Here is a 23,049-nt window from a genome sequence, read left to right as displayed (position 1 = left end):
TTACAATTAGGAATGGAATACCACTGGCATATAGTTGGTAGTAGCCAGGGATGCTGCTAAATTCCCACAATGCACAGGGTGGCTTCCTGCAACAAAGAATTATCTGGCTCAAAATGTCAGCAGTGCCAAGATTGAAAACCCTTATCTAGGCAAGCAAGAAAACTATCCTTTGTCCTCCGTCCACAGGCCTGAACTGAAGAATCTGCTTTTTCTTTTAATCATCCCTTGAAATTACCTGATTATCCATAGCTTTGAATTCTCTAACTGCTTTTTGTCTTACGTCTTCAGCTTCTCTCCTTTGAATGGGACAGGTAGAGTAAACGAGAGGAATATATTCCAATGCCCTCTAATAGTTTGGGGATGATTAATCTTCATGGAAACAACCTCACAAATAAGCAATTCGAATCTGAAAGTTTCTCTAGCAGGAAACTGAATAAATGTAATTGGCATACACATTCAAGCAGGTGAGTAAACATTTTTCCTCTGGCTAACATAGCTTGGCATATTCATGACTGGATAGTTCTTCTACAGCATCAGAAATTACTGTATATTACGGCTTTTGCAAATTTCTGTAAATTCTGGGCACACATGGGTTCTACCACTAATTTCTTCTGACTACATTTTCATGTAATCTAACGGAATAAGCAGTTGAATTCTGAGCGCTCTACCACTTCCCTTACTCTATTTAAATCCTGCTCCCTCCTCCTCTCCGTAGCCCTTGACTGCAAAACACCACAACTTTTCACAAAAAGCAGAGGTTGCACATTTTGGACCCTTTGGGTGAGTTAATGTATGATAGGTTTCCTCTAAAGAATTCACGGTAATCCAGAGATTCTTTAAGGTTGAGAGGTCTCGTCTATTAACGTTTTCCTTAAACAGTCTGTCGAAGACCACTGCGTGCACTCAGTACTATTTACCGACATCGTCACCCTGGCACTAAGACATAACTAGGGCACAATGGGTTTTATCCTCACTAGAGAGGCCGTCTGGTAAAAACTCCAGGTTCAGTACCCCCAAGAGGCCCGCCTGTGATCAGCTCTACTTTCTGGGCCGGGGATCATTAGCCAAAGGAGCCCAGGGCCCCAGAGTCCCGCGGATACCCTCACTTGACCCAGCGGGCGCCTAGGAAGTTCTCTGTGCCCAGGCTGTAGGCGGCCTCGAACTACCACCTGCTCACTGACAACCACGCGCCAGCCAAGACTGAAGGCGGCAAAACCCCGCGCTACCGGGAGCTCGTCTCCAAGCGCTTCCCGCGACGGGCGGCCTCTCGGCGGCGCCTCACGCCCCACCCCTTCCAGTCCTTGTCGCTGTCCCAACTCCTGGGATCCAGAGAGTCCGTAGGAGGCAGGGAGTACAGCCGACACCACAAACCCCAAGCTGTAAGCCAAAGGAACCCGCTTCCACCTCCAAGTCCGGGGAATCCCCAACCACGTCGACTACACCGCCGAACCCGACATCGCAGCCTCGCGCAGACCTTGCAGCCCCTCACCGGGCACACGCCCGGGTTAAGGCGGCTCTTCGGCCCTCTCGCGAGACAGTGCCTGGTGGTACCTCCTTCCTCTCAGCTGTCTTTCTCTCCCCGCCCCCAGAGTGATTGCGCGGCTTCCTCCGGAGGGCGGGTGCCTTGGACGTGGCGGGGCCGGGCCAGCTTGGCTGCCGGCCCTGGGGTGCTCTGTTTGGTCGCTCGGCAGGCTGGCCACCCGCACCCGCCGTCAAGCCCCCTGCCGGTCCCGGGCCTTTTCAGGTAGACTGGCGCCAGCCCTAGTGAAGGCGGGGTGGAGCCGCGGGCCAGGTGGGAGGAGCAGTGAGCCCAGGCTGCTGGGGGCCACACCTGCGCGGGGCCGGACGCGGGAAGGTGCGCACGCGCGCGGCCGGGCTGGAGGGCGGTGGCTCCTGCGACGCTGCGGAGTCGAGCCGGCAGGCTGGGCGCGCTCCCTCGCGGTGGCGTAATCTCTCTGCCTTTCTGCGTCTCCTTTCCTCCGCCTCAGTTTGGGGCGGGTCCGGAGAATGGCTTCGGAGATGGAGTCGTCTCTGGAAGCGAGCTTCTCGTCCAGCGGTGCGGTGTCAGGGGCTTCGGTATTTCTGCCTCCGGCTCGCTCCCGTATCTTCAAGATAATCGTGATCGGTGACTCCAATGTGGGCAAGACGTGCCTGACCTACCGCTTCTGCGCCGGCCGCTTCCCGGACCGCACCGAGGCTACTATCGGGGTGGATTTCCGAGAACGAGCGGTGGAGATTGATGGGGAGCGCATCAAGGTGAGCGGATGGGGGACTGCCCGGGAGGAAGGACGGTTTCCAACCCCGCGGCTGGTTAATCGTTGGCCCTGTGCAAGGTGTGCGCTCCGTTTCTTCTCAAGCTGATGTAGAGATTGGAGTTGGGGGCAGGAAGGATTTATCTGTAACAAACTTATAAGGCAGTGCTCCTCAAACTTTAATGCCCCGCCATTTACCTGGGCAACTTGTGTTTTAAAAAGAAAATGCAGATTCTGATTTGGTAAGGACCCAGGTGATAACAGATACTACTAGTCCGTGAACCACACTTTGAGAAGCAGGAGTGTAGAAGGTACCCATTGGCAGTGTCTCATGTGTTGGGAGCCAGTGAACTAAGACCGAAGAAAAAATTAAATTTCTCAAGCATGGAAAAGTCATTTAATAAATATTATTTATTTAATAAATATTTATTAAACCAGGCGTCTGAGCACTGCCCTAGACACTGTGGAAGCAAAACCTTGTTGCCTTTGAGGAAGTAGTTAGGTATTCTCTTGCATGCAGTTTTGCCACGGAAGTTTCTGTATGACACTGACTTGCTTAGGAAAATCGATTTTCCTGCAGAAACATTCTATACATGATAGTTCCTACTTGGTTTACCAAAAGCACATTCTTAGTGCCACCCTCTCCCAATTCTTAATTCAGACCCCAGGAAAAGCTCTGCCTTCCTTACACTGTATTAACTTTTTTGCTTTATAATTAGGATGTTCTTTATTTCAGTCCCCCTGTGCGGGGGTGGGGGGGTGAGGGGGTGGAATAGACTCATGTCTTCATTCTTTCCTTCACATCCTTGAGGCAAGAACAGTTTATTTGTTAGTTCTCTAACCACTGCCCTTCCCCACCATCCCCCAAAGGGTTTAAATGCTAATGATATAAAGGAGACATTGGATTGAAAAGAAATCAGCCTTCTATAGGTCCGTTTGCCTTTTAGTTTTTACTTTAATTATTTGTCATCCCATTCAAGTTGCCAGTGGTGGTGCTTTGGGTACACTGTAATAGGGAGTTGAGAAAGATCTGTATGCGTTATAGAGGGAAAGACCTAGTAAGAAGAGACTGAATATTTTTCATCAGAATTAGGTTAGACCCCAAAGCCTGGGGGTGAGGAAGATAACAGGGCTTCCGAATGGGGCTTGGGAAGAGCAGAAGTCCTGAGAGAGAGTGCATGGGCTTTGGAGCCCAGCTGACTTGGTCCAAATCTGAATCTATGAAAAGGTAAGGATGGGCTGTGTGTCTTCAGAAGAGTGACCACTTTTGCTCAGGACTGTTCCAGTTTTCAAATGAAGTCCCAACATCCCAGGAACCCTCTCAGTCTCAGGTGAACTGGGGTGGTTGGTTACTCCAGTCCTTTGACAGGTTCCTAGAGACCATTTTCTCTTCTGAAAAATTGGGATAATAATGGCAGATGAGATTAGATGAGAGGATTAGATGAGAACATATAGGAAGCACCTGGTTCACAATTCATAATCTTAACGTGATTCTTCTTCCTTGGTGGCTTAACACCATTGTTCCTTTTTGGCACCATCCTTTTTGTGGCTGTGCACCCAGAGTGTGAAGCAGAGATAAAGTAGGGCATACGCAGAAAGTGAGAGAAATTCCCCCGCAAAGCATGATTTTAAAGACATAAGTAGGGGTGCCTGGGTGGCTCAGTCAGTTGAGCATAGGGCTTCGGCTCAGGTCATGATCTCATAGTTCGTGGGTTCTAGTCCCATGTCGGGCTCTGTGCTGACAGCTCAGAGCCTGGAGGCTGCTTCAGAATCTGCACCTGCCTCTCTCTCTGACCCTCCCCTGCTTGCGTTGTCTCTCTCTGTCTCTCAAAAAAATGAATAAAAAACAAAACCAATTTTTTTTAAATAAAAAGAAGACATAAGTAGGGGAATGGAGGCAGGTGAGAAGTTGGGATTTTTCTCCTTTACCTACATTTGGGTTGCTATTTGCACTTTAACATCTCAGATGATTCAGGTGCAAATTTAAGAGATACTTAAACTGAAAAAATACAAAATGTCTGTTGTCTAAGTTGAATACTTAAGTACTTGGGTAAGTGCTGGCAGTCAGAAGTGAACCAGAACCATGAATGGATGAATCTGGGAGCAGAGTTTCTTCTTCTGGTTAAGAGAAGTAAGGTGATAGGGCACCTGGGTGGCTCAGTCGGTTGAGTGTCCAACTTTGGCTCAGGTCATGATCCCAAGGTTTGTGAGTTCAAGCCTCACATGGGGCTCACTGCTGTCAACACAGAGCTGGCTTTGGATCCTCTGTCCAACACTGTCTCTGTCCCTTCCCTGCTCACACACTCTCTCTCAAGGGTAAATAAACATTAAAAAAAAAAAAAGTCTTAAAAAAAAAAAAAGAGAAGTAAAGAGAAAGCTTTGTTTTCTGGATTATTCCTCCTGAGCTTTAGCCTAACCTGTTTGGTTGGTAGAGATGTGGAGACTGAGTTTCTTTTTTCTTCTTTCTTCTTTCTAAGACCTTAGCCATTGACTTGTACCTCCAACTTTTAAGACTTGAAAGATTTTTATTGTTGTTGAAAAATACTCTTACAGAAATAATCTTTAAAACGATTTTTTAAGTGTTTATTTTTTTGAGAGAGAGAGCAGGGGAAGTGCAGAGAGAGGGAGACAGAGAATCTGAGCAGGGTCCAGGCTCTGAGCTGTCAGCACAGAGTCGGACACAGGGCTCGAGCTCACGGACCGCAAGGTTATGACCTGAGCTGAAGTCAGACACCCAACCAACTGAGCCACCCAGGTGCCCCCCCCTTACAGAAATATTCTGAGATTTCTGTAGTAGAAAAAGTTTGGACTTAATTGGATATTTTTTCCTCAAAGCTTTAAGAAACAGAGACATCGCAAAGCAGCCATATGTTTTATATTGGACATTTTTTTAAAAACTATGTTTTAGTGTCTTAAAAAAACCTGAAGTGAATATAGAAGAGCTTTATTCCATGTGCTGCTTCTGCTTTTTCTTTGTTAATCTGTAATACATCTCAAGTGCTGCTGAAATGTTCATAAATATTTTCTCTTTGGAAAATGTTTAGCCTAATCTGAAATGACATGTCTTTTCTTTCTTTTTTTTAAAGACATATTTTAAAAAAGTTTTTTTTAATGTTTTATTTATTTTTGAGAGAGAGAGAGAGAGACAGCGTGAGCCGGAGAGGGTCAGAGAGAGAGGGAGACACAGAATCTGAAGACAGGCTCCAGGCTCTGAGCGAGCTGTCAACACAGAGCCTGATGCCGGGCCTGAACCCACGAACCATGCGACCATGACTTGAGCCACCCAGGCACCCCGACATGTCTTTTCATTTTTTATCTTCAAGTGAAAGCTAGAAAGCTTTATGTTACTTTACTAGTAAAATTACATTCTAGACATTTTTATTCAGTAAAAATGAGATATTATGTTGAGTGTTTTTAATTGTGGACTAGAAAATTTTCAGAGAGACTGTCTTAGGGCAGTGCCGGGTCAGAATCAGTTAAAATGTTTTATTGAAATGTAACAAAGTCTATATTTGTTAGTCTGTTCCCGAGTACTATATATGTATGGTTGAAAGAGGAAAATCTTGTTTGCAGAATTTTTGAAGTTGAATAAAATTATAAAACGAATTCCTTAAATAAAACCACATTTGATTTTTAAATTAAGACTCAACCCTAATCCTTATGCTCCATCCTTGTATGCGTATCCGCGTCATACCTTGCCATATTCCTTTAGTACAAACGTTTTACAATGACAGACACCAGCAGAATCATTAAGGCCTCATGTTGCATTTAATCCATCTTCTCATTAGGGGTCAGCAGTTTTATTTTTATTTATTTATTTTTTTTGGGGGGGTCAGCTATTTCTCTTTGAACTTTGGGATGGCTTACTTTACAGAGATATGACATTTTGCCATGTTAAATACAAGATGTTAATATTAACTAAAGGAAAATAATCAGCACCCCTCTCCCACTGGTACAACAAATATTTAATGAGTAACTGCATGAAAGGTGACATTTTTGTTAGTCACAAAGAATTATGATACACTGTAGGGGTTCGCACATTATGCTTGAGGGCCAAATATGGTCTGCTGCCTATTTTTATATGGCCTGCAAGCTAAGAATAATTTTTACTTTATTTTATTATTTTTTTAAGTTTTTAAATTTATTTTGAGAGTGGGGGAGGGGCAGAGAGGAGAGAGAGAATCCCAAGCAAGGTCCAAGCATTGTCAACGCAGAGCCCGATGTGGGGCTTAAACCCATGAACCGTGAGATCATGACCTGAGCTGAAACCAAGAGTTGGACACTTAACTCTTGTTGCCCTGATTTTTACTTTTTTAAAATTGTTTATTGTCAAATTGGTTTCCATATAACACCCAGTGCTCTTTCCCACAAGTGCCCTCCTCCCTCGCCACCACTTCCCTGCCCCTCCCCCTCCCCCTGATTTTTACTTTTTTAATGGCTAGGGGGGAAGATCATAAGAATATGATTTCATGACAGGTAAAATTGAAATTATGTGAAACTCTGATTTTATTGTAACAAAGTTGAAACACTGCTCTGCTCATGCCTGCATTTTGGGCTTGCTTTTGTGCTGCAGTTGCAGAGTTTAGTAGCTGTGACAGAGACTTTTAGGCCCCCAAAACCTAAGATACTCACTGTTCTGACCTTTTACAGAAAAAGTTTGCTGACCTTGATATGGTGCATAAATGAATTACTGTTGTAGATTAGGATAAGATTTATATACTAAAAAGGTGACCAGCAAAGCCAGGTGAAGAATGAGTGCCAAGTTACTGTTTGGGTGTGGGCGGAGGAATCCTTTGTGCTTGGAGTGCTGGGTGCGGTTTCACAGAGCGAGGGCAGGGATTTTCTGATGAAGACTGTTAGCAGGATGCTCCTGTGGGATCAGACTTTCTTGTGGAAAGGTGGCACATGAGAAGAATATGCAGGTATTGGCAGCAGCATTTATGAAGAGTTTGAAAAAGAAAGCTAAAGAGTTGACTTCAGGACCACCTGGGTGGCTCAGTTGGTTAAGCATCCAACTTTGGCTCAGGTCATGATCTCAAAGTTCATGAGTTCGAGCCCTGCTTCAGACTCTCTGCTGTCAGCACAGAGCCTGTGGATCCTCTGTCCCCCTCTCTTTCCGCCCCTAACCCATATACATACATGCGTGCATGCATACTCTTTCAAAAATTAATAAACATTAAAAATGTTGCAAAGAAAAACGTCTAGACTTCGTTTTGTAGGCATGGTAAAAAGTCCAGGTGTTTTAGGAAGATAAACGTGGCAGCCATGGAGAGTGAATCTAGAATGAGATACGGTCTGCCCCTTGACCTGGTTTCTGTCCACGTTGTCTCCTTTGGTAGTCTTGGATGTGTCACAGGTCACATCCATGAAGGTGACCTCCAAATCTTTGTCTAGCCCGCCTCTCTCTCCATCTTATCTGCATTTCCTACTGCCTTCTAGACATGGCTATTTGGATCATCCTTTCTTTGCCTGGAATGTCTGAAGGGAGTTCATCTTCCCTGGCAAATCTGTTTCTCCGCACATCACCTAGGTTGTCATGATGGCATCCTCCTCATCTTCATGGCCCCATTCCCCCTTTTGCTCCCCAAATCCAGCAGGTTCTCTCCATGCATGATTCTCTCATCCATCCTTTTTTCAAAATCCTAGTTATCAAAATCCCTCTGAACTGTTGCAGCTCAACTCATGTCCCATGGCCGGTCTTCAGTGAAGCTATTTTGTACATCATTGCCAAAATGCCAGATTAGTGTTCCACTTTAGGGAAACTAATGTTCTCTGCTTCAGATGCCCTGGGTAGTTCTTGATTGTATTGTAAAATTTCACCTTTTAAAATTAATGTAGGACTCCCTTACTTTTGCTCCTAACTACCTTTCAAACCCTTTTTCCCATTCATTTCCTTCAAGTACCCTGAAATCCAGCCACTTGTTTGCTGATCCCTACATTTTCCCCTTGCATGCCCCACTCTTTGCCTTGGAATATTCCCTCCGCCTGTATTTCACCACATGTAATTCTTCCCTATTTAACTTAGTAGGTCTGTCAAAAATATCACACCCCTCCTTTTCTATTTCTTTCTTCTATGAATTCCCTTTAGCAACTTACCTGGGACTTTAAATGATCTCTTTCCTCATTGTGTTATGTAGGTGTCTCTTTGTCTTTTATTACATCTTATTCAGGCTTAATGTAGGACCCATGTGCGGTAATGCCATAGGACTTCTTGGAATGTCTAGCTCTGTTTCTAAACCCTGGACTACCCAGGGGATACATGGTGAATGTACGGGAACAGGGAGGTCAGATCGTAGGCTACTCTGGAAACCCAGAATTGAGGCGATAAAGGAAACTAATGGAACTTTGGTAGCTGAACAAAGAAGGAAGATCATTTGGATTAATACTTTTATTATTTTCAGTCAGGCAAAACCAGCTTAAATCAGTTTAGATCATCTGTCATTTTGGTAATAAAACTACTAAAAGAACTTTCATCAGTGACAAGAATCTACTGTTAGGGTTTTGCAAATAGTAATGTTGCAATTTTTGTTAGAACTTCTAGTGGAATTTAAAGTACAGATCTGTGAACTATTATTGAAATATGTTTCATGTTGTCCATATGTTTAAAATGGGAGTGCCATCTCTGGGAGCATGCATTAGCCATTTTCCATAAAATATTAACTATTTTTTAATGTTTATTTACTTTTGAGAGAGAGCATGAGTGGGGGCAGGGGACAGAGAGAGAGAGAGAGGGAGACACAGAATCTGAAGCAGGCTCCAGGATCTGAGATGTCAGCACAGATCCTGACACGGGGCTCAAACCCACATACTGCAAGATGATGACCTGAGCCAAAGCCAGACACTTAAGTGACTGAACCACCCATGTGCCCCTAAAATATTAACTATTAATTTGGGAAAAATTGCTCTGAATATACTTCCTAATTAAACCAGACAGAAGTATGTTTCTCTGGAAATACTTCCTAATTAAACCAGACAAAAGCATGTCACTTCTTTAGTTTCATAAGTGTTATTCTCCTTTGTGAAAGAAACACTGAATGACTATACTCAGCCAAACCTCAAGACTTTTCTAAGCTATCATGGCTTTTGTTCTCTACCAAGTATCTCCCTATTGGGTTCTCTCTCTTCTGGTCTAAGTTTCTCTTCCCTTTCGTGGCTGACAGTGTTTATCATCTGTCCTGTCCGTTCTTTGCTGAGTCTCTCACTGCTCCTCTGCAGTCCCCTTTGCCCTCACCTCCGTGTTCCCTGCGGGCTGGAAGGCTGCAGACCACACGGTAGGGTGTCTTTGGTGTCTTGTTTCAGAAGTTCTGTTCAGAAATTCTGAAGCTTCTTTTTAAATAATCCTTTGTAAGTGCCTCATTAACTCAGTAATGCCTTTTATGGCTTTCCAGTAAAGTGTGAAGAGTTATTATTTCATGCCCCTTGTTTCCTGGAAGTCTTGATGTGATAGAATGCACACTTTTGAACAAGACCAATGGGAAGCAGAGTGTTGTTGAGTCAGTTCCATCCTGAAATAAACATACAGTTTACTTAGGAGTAAACATCCTCATCATCACTTTTATTGATGACTTTTGCATTTCTTGGAGGCAGGTCTACCTTCTGTGTAATCATAATTTTTTTATGTTTAGTTTGTTTTTATAGAAGAAGTTGATTGTTCAGAAATACAGAAAACTGGAAATAAAGGGAGAAATTGCTTTAAAGACAACAATGGTTAATGCTTTTGTATATTTCCCTGTGTGCTTTTCATTTCTTTACTTTTAGCTTCTAAATATTCTCTGCTTAGGACACTATAAATCATTCTTCACTGATGAAATGGTTTTTGAATACCTGAGCTACAGGCAATGTTAAAAGTGAGATCAGCTGCTTCTTTGGACAGCTTTTATATAGGTCATCCAAATTATTCCCCAAATATCTTTCTAAATAAAGATACAGAAAGATATCTTTCTAAATAAAGATACAGAAAGATATCTTTCTAGATAAAGATACAGTTTGGCATGGGGCTTTTTTGGTCACTTTAAAAAACTGAAATATAATTTACATGCCATAAGATTTACCCTTTTAAAATATAAAATTTAGTGGTTTTTAATATATTCACAAGGTTGTGCAGCCATCATCGCCATCTGATTCCAGAACTCCAAAAAGAAACCTTGTACCTATTTTAACAGTCACTCCTTGTTCTTACCCTACCCTCAACCCTGGCAACCATCAATCTATGTTCTGTCTCTGTGGATTTGCCTCTACTGGACATTTCATATGCAGAGAATCTTATAATACGTGGCCTGTGGTGTCTGGCTTCTTTCACTTAGCATAATGTTCTTAAGGTTTATCGGTGTTGTAGCATATCAATACTTCATTCCTTTATTTTGTTAAATTTTTTTTAATGTTTATTTTTGAGAGAGAGAGAGTGGGGAAGGAGTAGAGAGAGAGGGAGACATAGAATCCAAAGCAGGTTCCAGGCTCTGAGCTCTCAGGACAGAGCCCAGTGCGGGTCTTGAACACAACGGGCTGTGAGATCATGATCTGAGCCGAAGTTGGACACTTAACCAACTGAGCCACCCAGGCGCCCTGGTACTTTGTTCCTTTTTATGGCCTAATAATATTCCATTAGGCGGACATACATTTTGTTTATTCCTTCATCAGTTGATGGGTATTCAGGTTGTTTCTACCTTTTAGCTATTACAAATGCTGCTGCTATGAACATTTGTGGACAAGTTTTTATGTGAGCATATCTTTTCAGTTCTCTCATGGTATACCTGGGAATGCAATTGCTGGGTCATGTGGCAACTCTTTTTTTTTTTTTTTAACTAATGTATTGAAGTGAAACTCAAATTAAAAAATTAACTTTTAAAGTAAATAGTTCATTGGCATTTAGTAGATTCATAATGTTGTATAACCACACCTCTATCTAGTTTCAAAATATTTCCATCACTCTAAAGTAAAACCGCTCACCCACTGAACAGTTTCTCCCCATTTCCCAGCCCCAGCAACCACCAAGTCTGTGTTTCGTTTCTATGGATTCCTCTCTTTGGGGTAGTTTATATACATGGAACCATAGAATATATGTCTGGCCTCTTTCACTTAGTGTATTCTGGAGGTTCACCTGTGTTTAGCAAGTATCAGTACTTTATTCCTTTTTATGGGTAAGTAATAGTCTGAATTTTTGAGGAACTGTCACACTGTTTTCTAAAGTGGCTGTACTATTTTATATCCCGACTAGCAATGTGTGAAGGTTCCAGTTTTTCTGCATCTCTGCCAACACTTGTTATTTTCCATCTTGTTTGTTTGTTTGTTTTTTTAATGGCATCTTCATGTGAGTGTAAAATGGTATCTCATTTGTTTTTGATTTGCATTTCCTTGATTGCTAATGATGTTGAGTATCTTTTTATGTGCTTTTTGGCCATTTGCACTTTTTCTCTGGAGAAATGTCAAGATTTCTCTGGAGAAATGTCAGATTCTTTGCCAATTTTTTAATCGGGTTACCTGTCCTTTTATTACTGAGTTGTAAAAGATCTTGAGTATTCTGAATAGTGGACCCCTAGCACATATATTATTTACAGGTATTTGTATACCATTTTGTGAGTTATCTATTCACTTTCTTGATAATAGTCTTTGAAACAAAAACATTTTTAATTTTGATGAACTCCAATTTATTTCTCTTTGCTTATGCAAATATCACATCTAATATCATTGTCTAACCCAGTGGTCACAAATATTTATCTTTATTTTTTCTTCTAAGTATTTTATAGTTTCATGGGCACCTGGGTGGCTCAGGCAGTTAAGCCTCTTACTTCGACTCAGGTCATGATCTGACGTTCGTGGGTTTGAGCCCTGCTTTGGATTCTGTATCTCCCTCTCTGCCCCTCCCCCTCTCATGCTCTGTCTCTGTCTCAAAAATAAATAAAACATTTAAAAAATTTAACAAAAAAAGAATTTTATGGTTTCAGCTCTTAAATTTAGGTTTGCATTCATTTTGAATAAGTTTGTATATATGGTGTGAGGTTCGGAGTCCAGTCTCATTGTTTGCTATGTGTCCCAGCACTATTTGTTAAAACAACTATCCTTTCCCATATTGAATGGTCTTGGCACTCTTGTTGAAAACCAATTGACCACAGATCTATGGATTTATTTCTGGACTCTTAGTTTTATTCTGTTGATCTGTATGTCTAATCTTACGCCAGTAGCACACAGTCTTGATTTTTGTAGCTTTGAGTAATAAGTTTTGACAGCTATGGTTTGAAGCATTTTTAATTGTTGTTGAGTGTTTTTATTCTTAATCTGTTAGTTGGGATAAAAAAGCTGTATTTCTTTTTTTAAAAGGAAAGTTTCATTTTTAAATAATTATACATTTACTGTTAGCTCTTTGCATACACAGCATAGCTAGTCTATGAATGCTTATTTTTTAGGTCTGAAACTAAACTTTACTTTCACTCTTGAAGAAGCTAAGGCCTAGAAGCAAAATAATCGCCTACTGGCACATAGTTGGCACTGCATAAATATTTGTTGACTTAAACAGTCTTAGTTGTTAGTAGTTCTTAGTTTGCATTGCTGACAACTATTTGCTTTTATCTCTGATTTACATGATACTAAATCTTTATGGCCTATTTTCCAGTTATGTTCTTATATCACAAATGGGGTATTTTAATTTATTTAAAAAATTTTTTTTATGGCTTGTTTTTGTTTTTTGAAAGAGCATGAGCATGAGCAGGGGAGGGGCAGAGAGTGAGGGAGACACAATCTGAAGCAGGCTCCACGTTCCGAGTTGTCAGCACAGAGCCTGATGTGGGGCTCAAACTCACGGACTGTGAGATCATGACCTGAGTTGAACTGACTGAGCCACCCAGAAGCCCCACAAAGGGGGTATTTTATAATCATTTATTTTGTGATATGGTCTCTAAGAATGTATTGAGGCAAAACCTTGTGATCTAGTGAGTAAATTGAGTGTAAAGGGTAAAGGTTTTGAACACTGTACATAGTAAGTAATTTTAGGGTACCTTTCAGCTACATATAAGAGAAATTCAACTATAATGATTTAACCATCTAAGGTTTTACTTTTCTCCTGGAATAAGGAGACCACAGGCAGCAGTCTGTATGATGGCACCCTGTTGGCAGGATTCCAGCTCTAAGTAGACTTCTGTCATTCTTGTGTGTGGCTTTTTTCTTCACGCTCATACAGTAGTTGCTGAACCTCCAGTCATGATATCCCATTCCAGGCAGAAAGGGGATGGTGAGAGAGGTGCAAAAGGCATGTGCCAAATGCTCCTCTGTCTTTTTTTTTTTTTTAATCACACATCCATAGTTTGCCTGGAAAATCCCACGGAAAGACTGTCTACAAATCATTGGCTCAAACTTACGTCATTGGCGTCCTTTAGTTCCAGAAGAGCCTCAGAAATTAAGTTTGTATAGTACTTTATATTTCTGCCTAGAGCAAAATTTGTTTATTGTTAATTAGAAAGAGAGAAGATTAAGAAAGTGGAGAGATTTGGTCTTAAAAAGAACTACTAGGATCCCCTGGGTAGCTTAGTCTGTTGAGCGTCTGCCTTTGGCTCAGGTCATGATCTCTCAATTCAAGAGTTCAAGCCCCACGTTGGACTCACTGCAGTCTGTCAATCCAGAGCCTGCTTTGTATCCTCTGTCCTCTTCTCCCTGCCCCTTACTTGCTTGCGCTCTTCCAAAAATAAAACAAATACTTAAAAAAAACTACAAAGAAAAAAAGTGATAAAAATTAGAGTAGCATGGGAGCGCCTGGCTGGCTCAGTCAAAGGACCATGCGACCCTTGATCTCAGGGTTGTGAGTTCAAGCCCCACATTGGGTGTAGAGATTACTTAAAAAGAAAAAAGAAAGAAAAGTAAGATACCTTGGAAGAGAACGATGATCAATATTTTCATCTCTAATCACACTTTTAAAGTATATGTATTCATTTATTACATCTTAATTAAGCACTTACTATATGCTGCCATAGCCTGGAGTCTGCCTTGGATTCTATGTTTCCCTCTTTCTCTGCCTCTCCTCTACTCGTGCTCTGTCCCTCTATCTCACTCTCTCAAAAAAAACCAAAAATTAAAAAATTAAAAATAAAGTTATCTAAGCAAATCTACCTCTAGTCTTTTCCACTAGAAAAGTGTCCTCATCATTTAACTTCTTTAGGAAGTAAATAAAGGTAAGGTAATTCAGTCTTTTAAGATAATTGTAATACATGACTTATATTTAGCTTTAGATATTATTTTCCTCAACTCCCTCGTATTTCGATGTTTAGGTTAAATAAGTGATTTTGTAGCCTTTTATAATTTTCAAGGGGGATTTTATAGATTATATGTACAGGTGTGGGGACTAGACCTACTGAATCTTAGTATCTGTCCTAAGTCTACTATTTTAAGTTAGTCTAATAAAAGGTAGAGAAGGGCATATAGTAACCAAATTCATAGAGATTAGATGATAACATGTTTGTTTACAACTAATGTATTTTTATTTAATATTTTAAAATGATTTTTTGAGGTAAATTTCCTCCAGGTAAATTTGACTTACCGAAATTTAAATGCAAGGTTGAAATATTTGTTCTGATACTTGCATTAATTATGAGGTAGTTAGTGTCATAAAATCTGGATCCCATAAATTACACTGAAAAGGCATTATGGAAGGGAACAAAGTAATATAAGTAAAGAAGTACTAAAGGCCAGGCAGAGTTGATTAAAATTTTCAATATGTATAATTTGGGTGAAATTGTCAGTTTTCTGTCTTTTTTCATTTTCAGATCCAGTTATGGGACACAGCAGGACAAGAACGCTTTAGAAAGAGCATGGTCCAGCACTACTACAGAAATGTGCATGCTGTTGTCTTCGTGTACGATATGACCAACATGGCTAGTTTTCATAGCCTACCGTCTTGGATAGAAGAATGCAAACAACATTTGCTAGCCAGTGACATACCACGGATTCTTGTTGGAAATAAATGTGACTTGAGAAGTGCCATTCAAGTACCTACAGACCTGGCACAAAAATTTGCTGACACACATAGTATGCCTTTGTTTGAAACCTCTGCGAAAAACCCCAATGATAATGACCATGTGGAAGCTATATTTATGACCTTGGCTCATAAACTTAAGAGCCACAAACCATTAATGCTTAGTCAACCCCCTGATAACGGAATTACTCTGAACCCTGAACCAAAGCCTGCGATGACATGCTGGTGCTAAGTAACGATCTTTATTGTACTACCTAATTTTGACTAAAGGAATAATTTTGAAGTATGACAGTGATAAGTCATAAGATTTAATCTCAAATATAATGGATCATCCTGACACTTTACTATTTATCATTGTCATGCTAATTTTTGTATTTTGTATCTTCTTAAGTTTGTCACTGTGACAACACAGGGGAAAAGTTGGTTTTCATGTGAGATTGAAAATGAAGCAAAGGTAGAATGAATCAGAACATTTTTCCATTGAGATGAGAGCCCATAGGAGGAGGCTTCAAATGAGAGCATGATGGTACTTTAGGAGTAAGTGACTGTGCAATCCTGTGTTCCTGGGATTGAAAGAAAAATAATTAAGGGTTTGAGATATACTTCCCAAGTATGTCCTTTGAATGGGACGTGTTCTTAATAGGATACAACTGGTATTTGCCTCTCCCTAAAGTTCTTTGTTATTGATGCATTTAATTACATTATTATTGGTACATTTTAGAGCCAAGACTTTAGTTAGTTCCAGTGGGAGGAGAAGGCATGGAATGTTTTCTGGTTCTCAGTGCATAAAGAGTGACTTTCCCAATGATTCCACATGCCTGATATTTCTGTTTAATATCAGTCAGATCTATAGAAGTCATTGTTCCTTTTAGAGAAATAATTCGAGTTGTTCTCTTACTGAGTTCTATTAAAATATGCAAAAATAAGACTGACTTTAATGAAAATGAAGTGACATAATAAGGTGTTTTATATTTTATTTTGATATCTTTAGTGAAAAACCAGTTGAAAGCATTTGAGGAGTTGTAGCTTGGGATAAAATAGATAAACATGGTTCCTGGCTACCACAGGGGACCTATTCTTAGCTTCTAGTAATTTCAAACCGTATGTCTGTCATAGTATCTCTTGCTCCCCTACACAGTCAGTCAAATTAATAACTAAAGGTTGAATTAATAACTCAACTTCTATTTAGAGTGTAGCTCTGAAGTCATACCTCTAATTGCTATGAGTCTACATATATTTCTGTGATAGTATTGTGTTACCGTGTATCAGTTTTTAAAATCTTTAAATTTTATGGTCACAATAAACTATTCCCTCTCAATATGAAAAATAAATTAAATATTGAAAAATACCTGTCTCTCTCCCTCAGTTGTGGAAAGAATAGTTCAAGAAGTTTTTTATACCCTAAATGCTTTTATTTTGAATTTGAGACTTTGCACATTGAAACTAGTAACCTTCCGTATAAAGCTATTACATGAATGGAATGTAAGCCATGAACTTTAACTGAAGGGTGCACATTCACTGATTGTGATAGATTGCCATCCTTGATAATTCTAGAGGTAATTAAGCCAAAAGATGGTTGTACTTAGAGTATTTTCAGAACGTGGTAAATCAATTAACTGTGTAATCTAATGTAGTTTAGGATTTTTGTTTAATCATTATGGTGGTCCTAACTGGATACTTTAATTATAAAAACAAGGTTATTCTATTAAGTGAACTGAAAGTAATAATTTTAGAAAATATTACTCAGTTTTAAATATTAGAGCTTAAGGAAAAATAAGTTGGCTTTATGTGTGTTTAGGGAGATTAATCCACTTTCTTATCTTGCTAGAATTAAAACTGGTTTGAATTTAAATTAATGTTGATTTGTAACTATTTTTATAGTAAAACAATGACAACTGTGCTAATTGTGGTGGGTGTAACAGTTTTTTAAAGAAGGGAATCTGTTTCTTGCTTTTAAAACATTTTCTGAAGTGTGGGAAGAAAGTTTACTAACTTTCCAAGCACATTTCTGTTTTTAAGTGCTGTTAATGGTTAAAAAAAATGATTTGACTTTATTTCTTTTTGTAAGAACTTAGTAACAGGTATCCATTACAGTTCTATGAAAGGACTTATTTTTTCACTTTAATATTTATTGATTTTGAAATATTTGTATCTCATTTGTAATGATTTACTGTTTTAATTTTTTCTACATATGTTTTTATTTTTTAAAAGAGCATACTTATCAGTTGGGGATAAAGCTTTTAGATATTTTCCAAAATATTTATAAAACACTTCATTGTGGAGAAATCACTTTCAGAATGGTGGCTATCAAACAAATAATTATAAATTTTCAAAGCACAAGTTACACATTTTGTAACTCCTATGTGAATTTATTTTAACTGTGACCTTTATTTGAAAAGATCAGATATGTTTTGGAAAAGTCTTAATTTATTGAGAACACTGACGGAAGCTAATCCAGAATCTAATGTAGTTAGCTATTAATCATGATGCTTTATTGACAGTATATTGCTCATACGTTTCCTCATGAAATCTAAAGTTAAATAATTTTGTGGAATAGTGTCACTGTAATGTTTCCTTTATGAAATTCAATAAACCAGGTTTGCCATAAAGAAATTGTGCTTTATTCCCTTTATTTTGTTATTAGGATGATTGCAGAATAAAATAAAAAAATCTGTTTTATTCCCCCAGCCTCCAGGTAATGTATAATACATTAGAAACAAACAAACAAAACCCCTAATTTGTTGGAAATCTATTTGGAAATACATTTGAGGTTAAAGAACTTTTCAGAAGGGGCCACCAGGGTGGCTCAGTCAGTTAAGCATCTGACTTTGCCTCAGGTCATGATCTCATGACGTGTAAGTTCGAGCCCCACTTCGGGCTCTGTGCTGACAGCTCAGAGCCTGGAGCCTGATTTGGATTCTAGGTCTCCCTCTCTCTCTCTCTGCCCCTCCCCCACTTGCTTTTTGTCTTTCTCAAAAATAAATAAACATTACAAATTTTTTTAATTAAAAAAACTTCAGAAACAAACTAAATATTAAAATTGGTTGATAGGGTAGGTTTTTAATTTGTGTGGCTGAGCAATTAGCCTATTTAAGAACACTTCAGGGCAAACAGCAAATACTGTAAAAGTGGTTGACATCTCCAGATTTTGAGGCAAAGCAATTTAACAGAATGAATGATTATAAAATTTATGAGAAAAAAGAGAAGGAAGTACCTTATAGGTATAAGACTGTAATTTCTACATTCAAGTTACCGATTCAGGCCCTTTAGGAGAGTGCGGATGGGGGCTTGGAGTCTCTGAAGTTGATACTGCTTTTCCTGGTCAATTTATTTCACACATAAGTTACTCTTCTGCTCAAACACAAAATTAATTATTCACAAAAGACTGCTATCTTAATTAGATACTAAAACAAGTTGGTCAAATATTTTGGGGGCAAATTTGCAGAGCCTATGTGGCAAGAGCTAATTGGTTTGAATAATCTGATTTGTCAAACGTTTGTTAGGTACTTGCCATGTGTTTTTCAGTTGTGCTGGGCATTGAACTACATAAATGAATAAGACTTGTCCTTGAGCTTCTATAAATACATGGGAATTCAACAATATAATATGGTAAATGTAATCAAAGAGACAAATACTTAGGACAATGAGCACAGAGAATGGAGCCACATTTTGACTTTGATGCTGGGGAGTGAGTGCTGGTGAGACCAGTGGGATATGAAGCTGTCGAGACAGGTTGTGGTGGAGCCGCCATGTTGTCATGTGTGGGGAAGCGGGGTGGGTTAAGACTGACTTGGGTGCAGGTGTCAGAAACTGTTTGAACCAGCCTCCTGGGGGGGGATTGTTGAGGAGAGTCTGACTCCGCCCACAGGGCTCCAGGACAAGGATGCCGCTGGACTCAAAGAGCTGGGATTGAGTACTCCGTCTCCTAACTCTGGGCTCAAGCTTCTCTGCATATCTTCATTCTCTCTCTGTCTCTTTTATAACTGGATTTCTCCCCTTTCCTGGTTCAGCTGGCAGAAAATGTAGACACTGATTGCTTCTGAACTTTTGTGTGCTGCGGGCATTCAAAGAGAAATGAACTGATTGTCAGTCTTGAGTCGGTATTTCTGGAATGGACTGTTTTTGTCCTGCCTGGAGTCAGACACCCAGCCCAGGACTGATAAGCCTAAAAGAAAAAAAATCAACTAGGTAATTTCCATATTTGGATATTTCGGGGTGAGGAAGGAATTTTGGAGGAAAAAAGGGAAAAAGGATAGCCACATGAAAACATTTGAGCTTTACTATAAAGGCGATGGGTAACTAACTTGCTGAAGCAAGTCGGTGAGTGGGACCATCAGATTTACGTTGGGAGTTCCAGTGGCGATGGGAAGGGTCTGTAGGAATGGAGCCACGGTGGCCAGGTAGTTTACTGTAAGACCCTAAGGAAAAGGCTTCACTGGGACATTGGCAAAATGATATAGATTGGATATATTTCAGGGTTAAAATCCCTAGGAGTTGAAGACTGATTAAATATAAGTTGTTAAGGCCAAGGTCAGAAATTTAGTATGGTTCTTCCCTAGAGCTACACACTGCATTCATGTATGTAGCCAGATGTTTTTAAAATGAATGTTTTTAGCCTTATACTTTGGATTTTTTTATTGCTTTAATTTGCCTATCAAAAGTTTGATTCCCGTGATCTGTTTTCATATTTATTTTTCAAAAATTTGAGTCAGATGAAACTTCTCATTTAAAATTATTAACTTAGGGGCACCTAGGTGGCTCAGTCAGTTGGGCGTCTGACTTGGCTCAGATCATGATCTCACAGTTTGTGAGGTTGAGCCCCGCTGTTAACACAGAGCCGGGAGCCTGCTTTGGATTCTGTGTCTCCCTCTCTCTCTCTGCCCCTTGCCTGCTCACTCTGTCTCTGTCTCTCTCTGTCTCAAAAATAAACATTAAAAATTTTTTTTTAATTTTAATTTTAATACCCTACTGCTATTAGTTATTTATACTTTTTAAGAAAGTGTTTCTTTATCTTTTTAAGTTTATGTATTAATTTTGAGAGAGAGAATCCCAAGCACGCTTTGCATTATCAGTGTGGAGCCCTACTCCGGGCTGAAACTCATGACCCCACGAAATCATGACCTGAGCTGAAACCAAGAGATGGACTCAACGGACTGAGCCACCCCAGCTACACAGGATCTTTGAAATTCTTTAATTTTAATTAATTACAGAAGGCTTTGTATTTTTCTTGGAAACAAAAGTTGAATATTAGTTTTGTCCTTCAGTTCCACAGAATTTACAGAATATACAAAAGCATCTCATTACTTCCCTTGGCTCCTCAATCCTTTGAGAGTTCTACTTATCTATAAAATATGACAAGGGCCTCATTTCTATAGGAAGTACATTCACATGGTTCAGTGTTTGGACCATGCACAAATGACTAAACAGTGAAGTCTCCCTCCTACTCTTCTCAGCTTCCTGGTTCTTCACAAACAACCAGGATCATAAATTTGTTGTTGCTCTACATAACAACACAATATCCTGAAGATGAGTTCATATTAAAATATATAGGCATCATTTTCACTTAGGCCTCATGGAATTCTTTTAGTTATAATTTATTTAGACAACACTGTATTGGTGGAAATTTAGGTTGTTTCCAGTCTTTTGCTATTACAAACAACATTGGGATGAATAACCTTTTACATAAATCGTTTTGTAAAAGTGCGAATATATCTGAAAGGCAAATTCCTAGAAGTGGCATTGCTAGATGAAAGGTCTATGCATTTGCAGGTGGGTTTTTTTTTTTTTATATTTACTCATTTTTGAGAGTGAGAGGTTGAGCCTGAGTGGGGGAGGGGCAGAGAGGCGGGCAGAGGATTCAAAGCAGGCTCCACACTGACGTCAGTGAGCCCATGTGAGGCTCAAACTCAAACCATGAGACATGGCCTGAGCTGAAGTCAGACCGTTAGTCAACTGAGCCACCCAGATGCCCCAGCCGTGGATCTCTGCTTATCCTCTTCAGGGGTCACATCGGCAAAGGGTCCCTGCCTCTTTATACTCTCACCAAGACCGTCTCTTTTCAAAGTTTTTGATCTTTGCAGATCAATAGGTGAAAATTTGCATTTTTCTTATTGTGAATAGGGCTGAACATCTTTTAATAGTCATTTATACTTCCTTTTCTGTTGAATTGTCTGTTCATATCTTTTGTCCTATTTTTTTCTTTTTACTGATTTGTAGGGATACTTTATATATTGCGGAAATTGACTTTTTTTTGGTGATAGGTGTTTTAAATCTTTTTTCTAGTGTGTTCTTTGCCAATTGGATGTTTATAATGGTTTTGGCATGAAAATAATAATTTTAACTTGTCAAACCTAACAGTCTTTTTTATGACTTTAGTTTTGTGTCACAATTAGCAAGACCGTCTGTGTGTCCGGGATAACTGAAGAATTCTCACATGGTTTCTTGTAGTACTTTTATGGTTTTTTTCTTTTTTTTCTCCACACATAAATGGTTGATCCATTTGAAATTTATTTCAGTGAAAAATATGAGATATGAATTCAAGTTTTTCATTTTAGATGATACTTACCTGGTCTAACACCGTGTTTTGAATAATCTATTCAAACTTGAGGTGCAAACGATTATTTCCTAAATTCTGTATGTATTTGGGCTTATTTCTGGATCTTCTGTACTGTTCCATTAACCTGCCTCTTCATGTGCCATTTCTTTTAATAATTATAGGCTTTTATTTTAAAATCTGGTAGGATTAGTTCTGTTTTTACTTTTTCCAAAGTTTTCATGGTTCTTGCTTACTTCTCCAACTCAGAATTAGTTAAAGATCGAAAGCCTAGAACAAGAAAATCCTGCTAGTATTTTTATTAAACGTATGTTCAACTTTGAGGTTAAAGAGAATTGCTATCTTTATGCTTTGAGGCTTCCTGTTCAAGGTCATGTTGGGTCTTCCCATTTCCTCCACTGTTCTTTTGTATCCCTCTGGAGCAATTACGGATTTTTTTTATATAGATATTTCTCATTTCATGAGAGGTTTAATTTTGATATTTTAATTTTTGGTTGCCCTTTTCAGTTATGTTTGTGGATTAAGTCTTTTGAGAATGCATCTCAGAGCTATTCTACACATTTGGTAAAGATGGAGAAATTAGAGGGGCTCCTGGGTGGCTCAGTCGGTTAAGCATCTGACTTCGGCTCAGGTCATGATCTCACAGTTTGTGGGTTCAAGCCCCACGTTGGACTCCACACTGACAATGAGAAGCCTGCTTGGGATTCTCTCTCTCTCCCTCTCTCCCTGCCCTTGTCCTGCTCACTCTCTTTATTTCTCTCAAAATAAATAAAAAACCTTAAAAAATTGGATCCAGATAGTCTGCAGTCTTAAACAATTAGAATTTTGGATAAAACATATGAAATATCAGTTTTTAGACACTAGATAAAAGGCAGCACAGGACTAGCAATCCCATAAAAGAAGTTCTGAGAAATAAATTTGGCATGGTCATTTACCCCCCTTAAATAATTCTACCCCCCTTACAACTAGGTATGGCCAGTGCCACAGTTCTGGTCAGAGAGATATAAGCACCTGACTGCCAGGGATTCCCAGATAAGTTTTGCTTTCCTCTAAAGAGGACAATCCTTTCCTGTTCTTTCCTGTTTGCCTGTTTGCTTCCTTTTTTTTTTTTTTTTGGTTTTGTTTTGTTTTGTTTTGTTTTTGTTCCTGTATTACACACAAAAGGGAAGCTGGAATTGGTATGTGTGTCTTATCGTTACAAAATCGTCTGGAAAAAAAAAGGATTCTGAAGAATGGCATCCAATAGCTACTACACCAGCTCAGGCTACTGACCTCATGACTTCTGGTGA

At 39.5% G+C, this 23,049-nt stretch overlaps 1 protein-coding gene across 1 annotated transcript; it reads left to right on the top strand.

Moving 5' to 3' along the window:
* Nucleotides 1-1,580: 1,580 nt before the first annotated feature.
* Nucleotides 1,581-17,820, top strand: RAB33B (RAB33B, member RAS oncogene family). Its single transcript, XM_029940839.1, has 3 exons — nucleotides 1,581-1,744; nucleotides 1,989-2,256; nucleotides 14,999-17,820. The coding sequence occupies exons 2-3, from the start codon at nucleotides 2,008-2,010 to the stop codon at nucleotides 15,437-15,439; spliced, it is 690 nt and encodes a 229-aa protein (XP_029796699.1). The 5' UTR covers nucleotides 1,581-1,744; nucleotides 1,989-2,007; the 3' UTR covers nucleotides 15,440-17,820.
* The last annotated feature ends 5,229 nt before the right edge of the window (nucleotides 17,821-23,049 follow it).

This window comes from Suricata suricatta, chromosome 1 (assembly GCF_006229205.1).
Source record: "Suricata suricatta isolate VVHF042 chromosome 1, meerkat_22Aug2017_6uvM2_HiC, whole genome shotgun sequence".
Lineage (NCBI taxonomy): Eukaryota > Metazoa > Chordata > Mammalia > Carnivora > Herpestidae > Suricata > Suricata suricatta.
Note: the sequence above shows the minus strand (reverse complement) of the source record. Positions and strands in the feature narration are given on the sequence as shown.

Excerpts from the sequence above, each read along its gene's own strand:
- RAB33B (XM_029940839.1), top strand. The coding sequence starts at position 2,008 with ATGGCTTCGGAGATGGAGTCGTCTCTGGAAGCGAGCTTCTCGTCCAGC. Across the intron at positions 2,257-14,998 it reads TTGATGGGGAGCGCATCAAG|ATCCAGTTATGGGACACAGC; the intron begins GTGAGCGGATGG and ends TTTCATTTTCAG.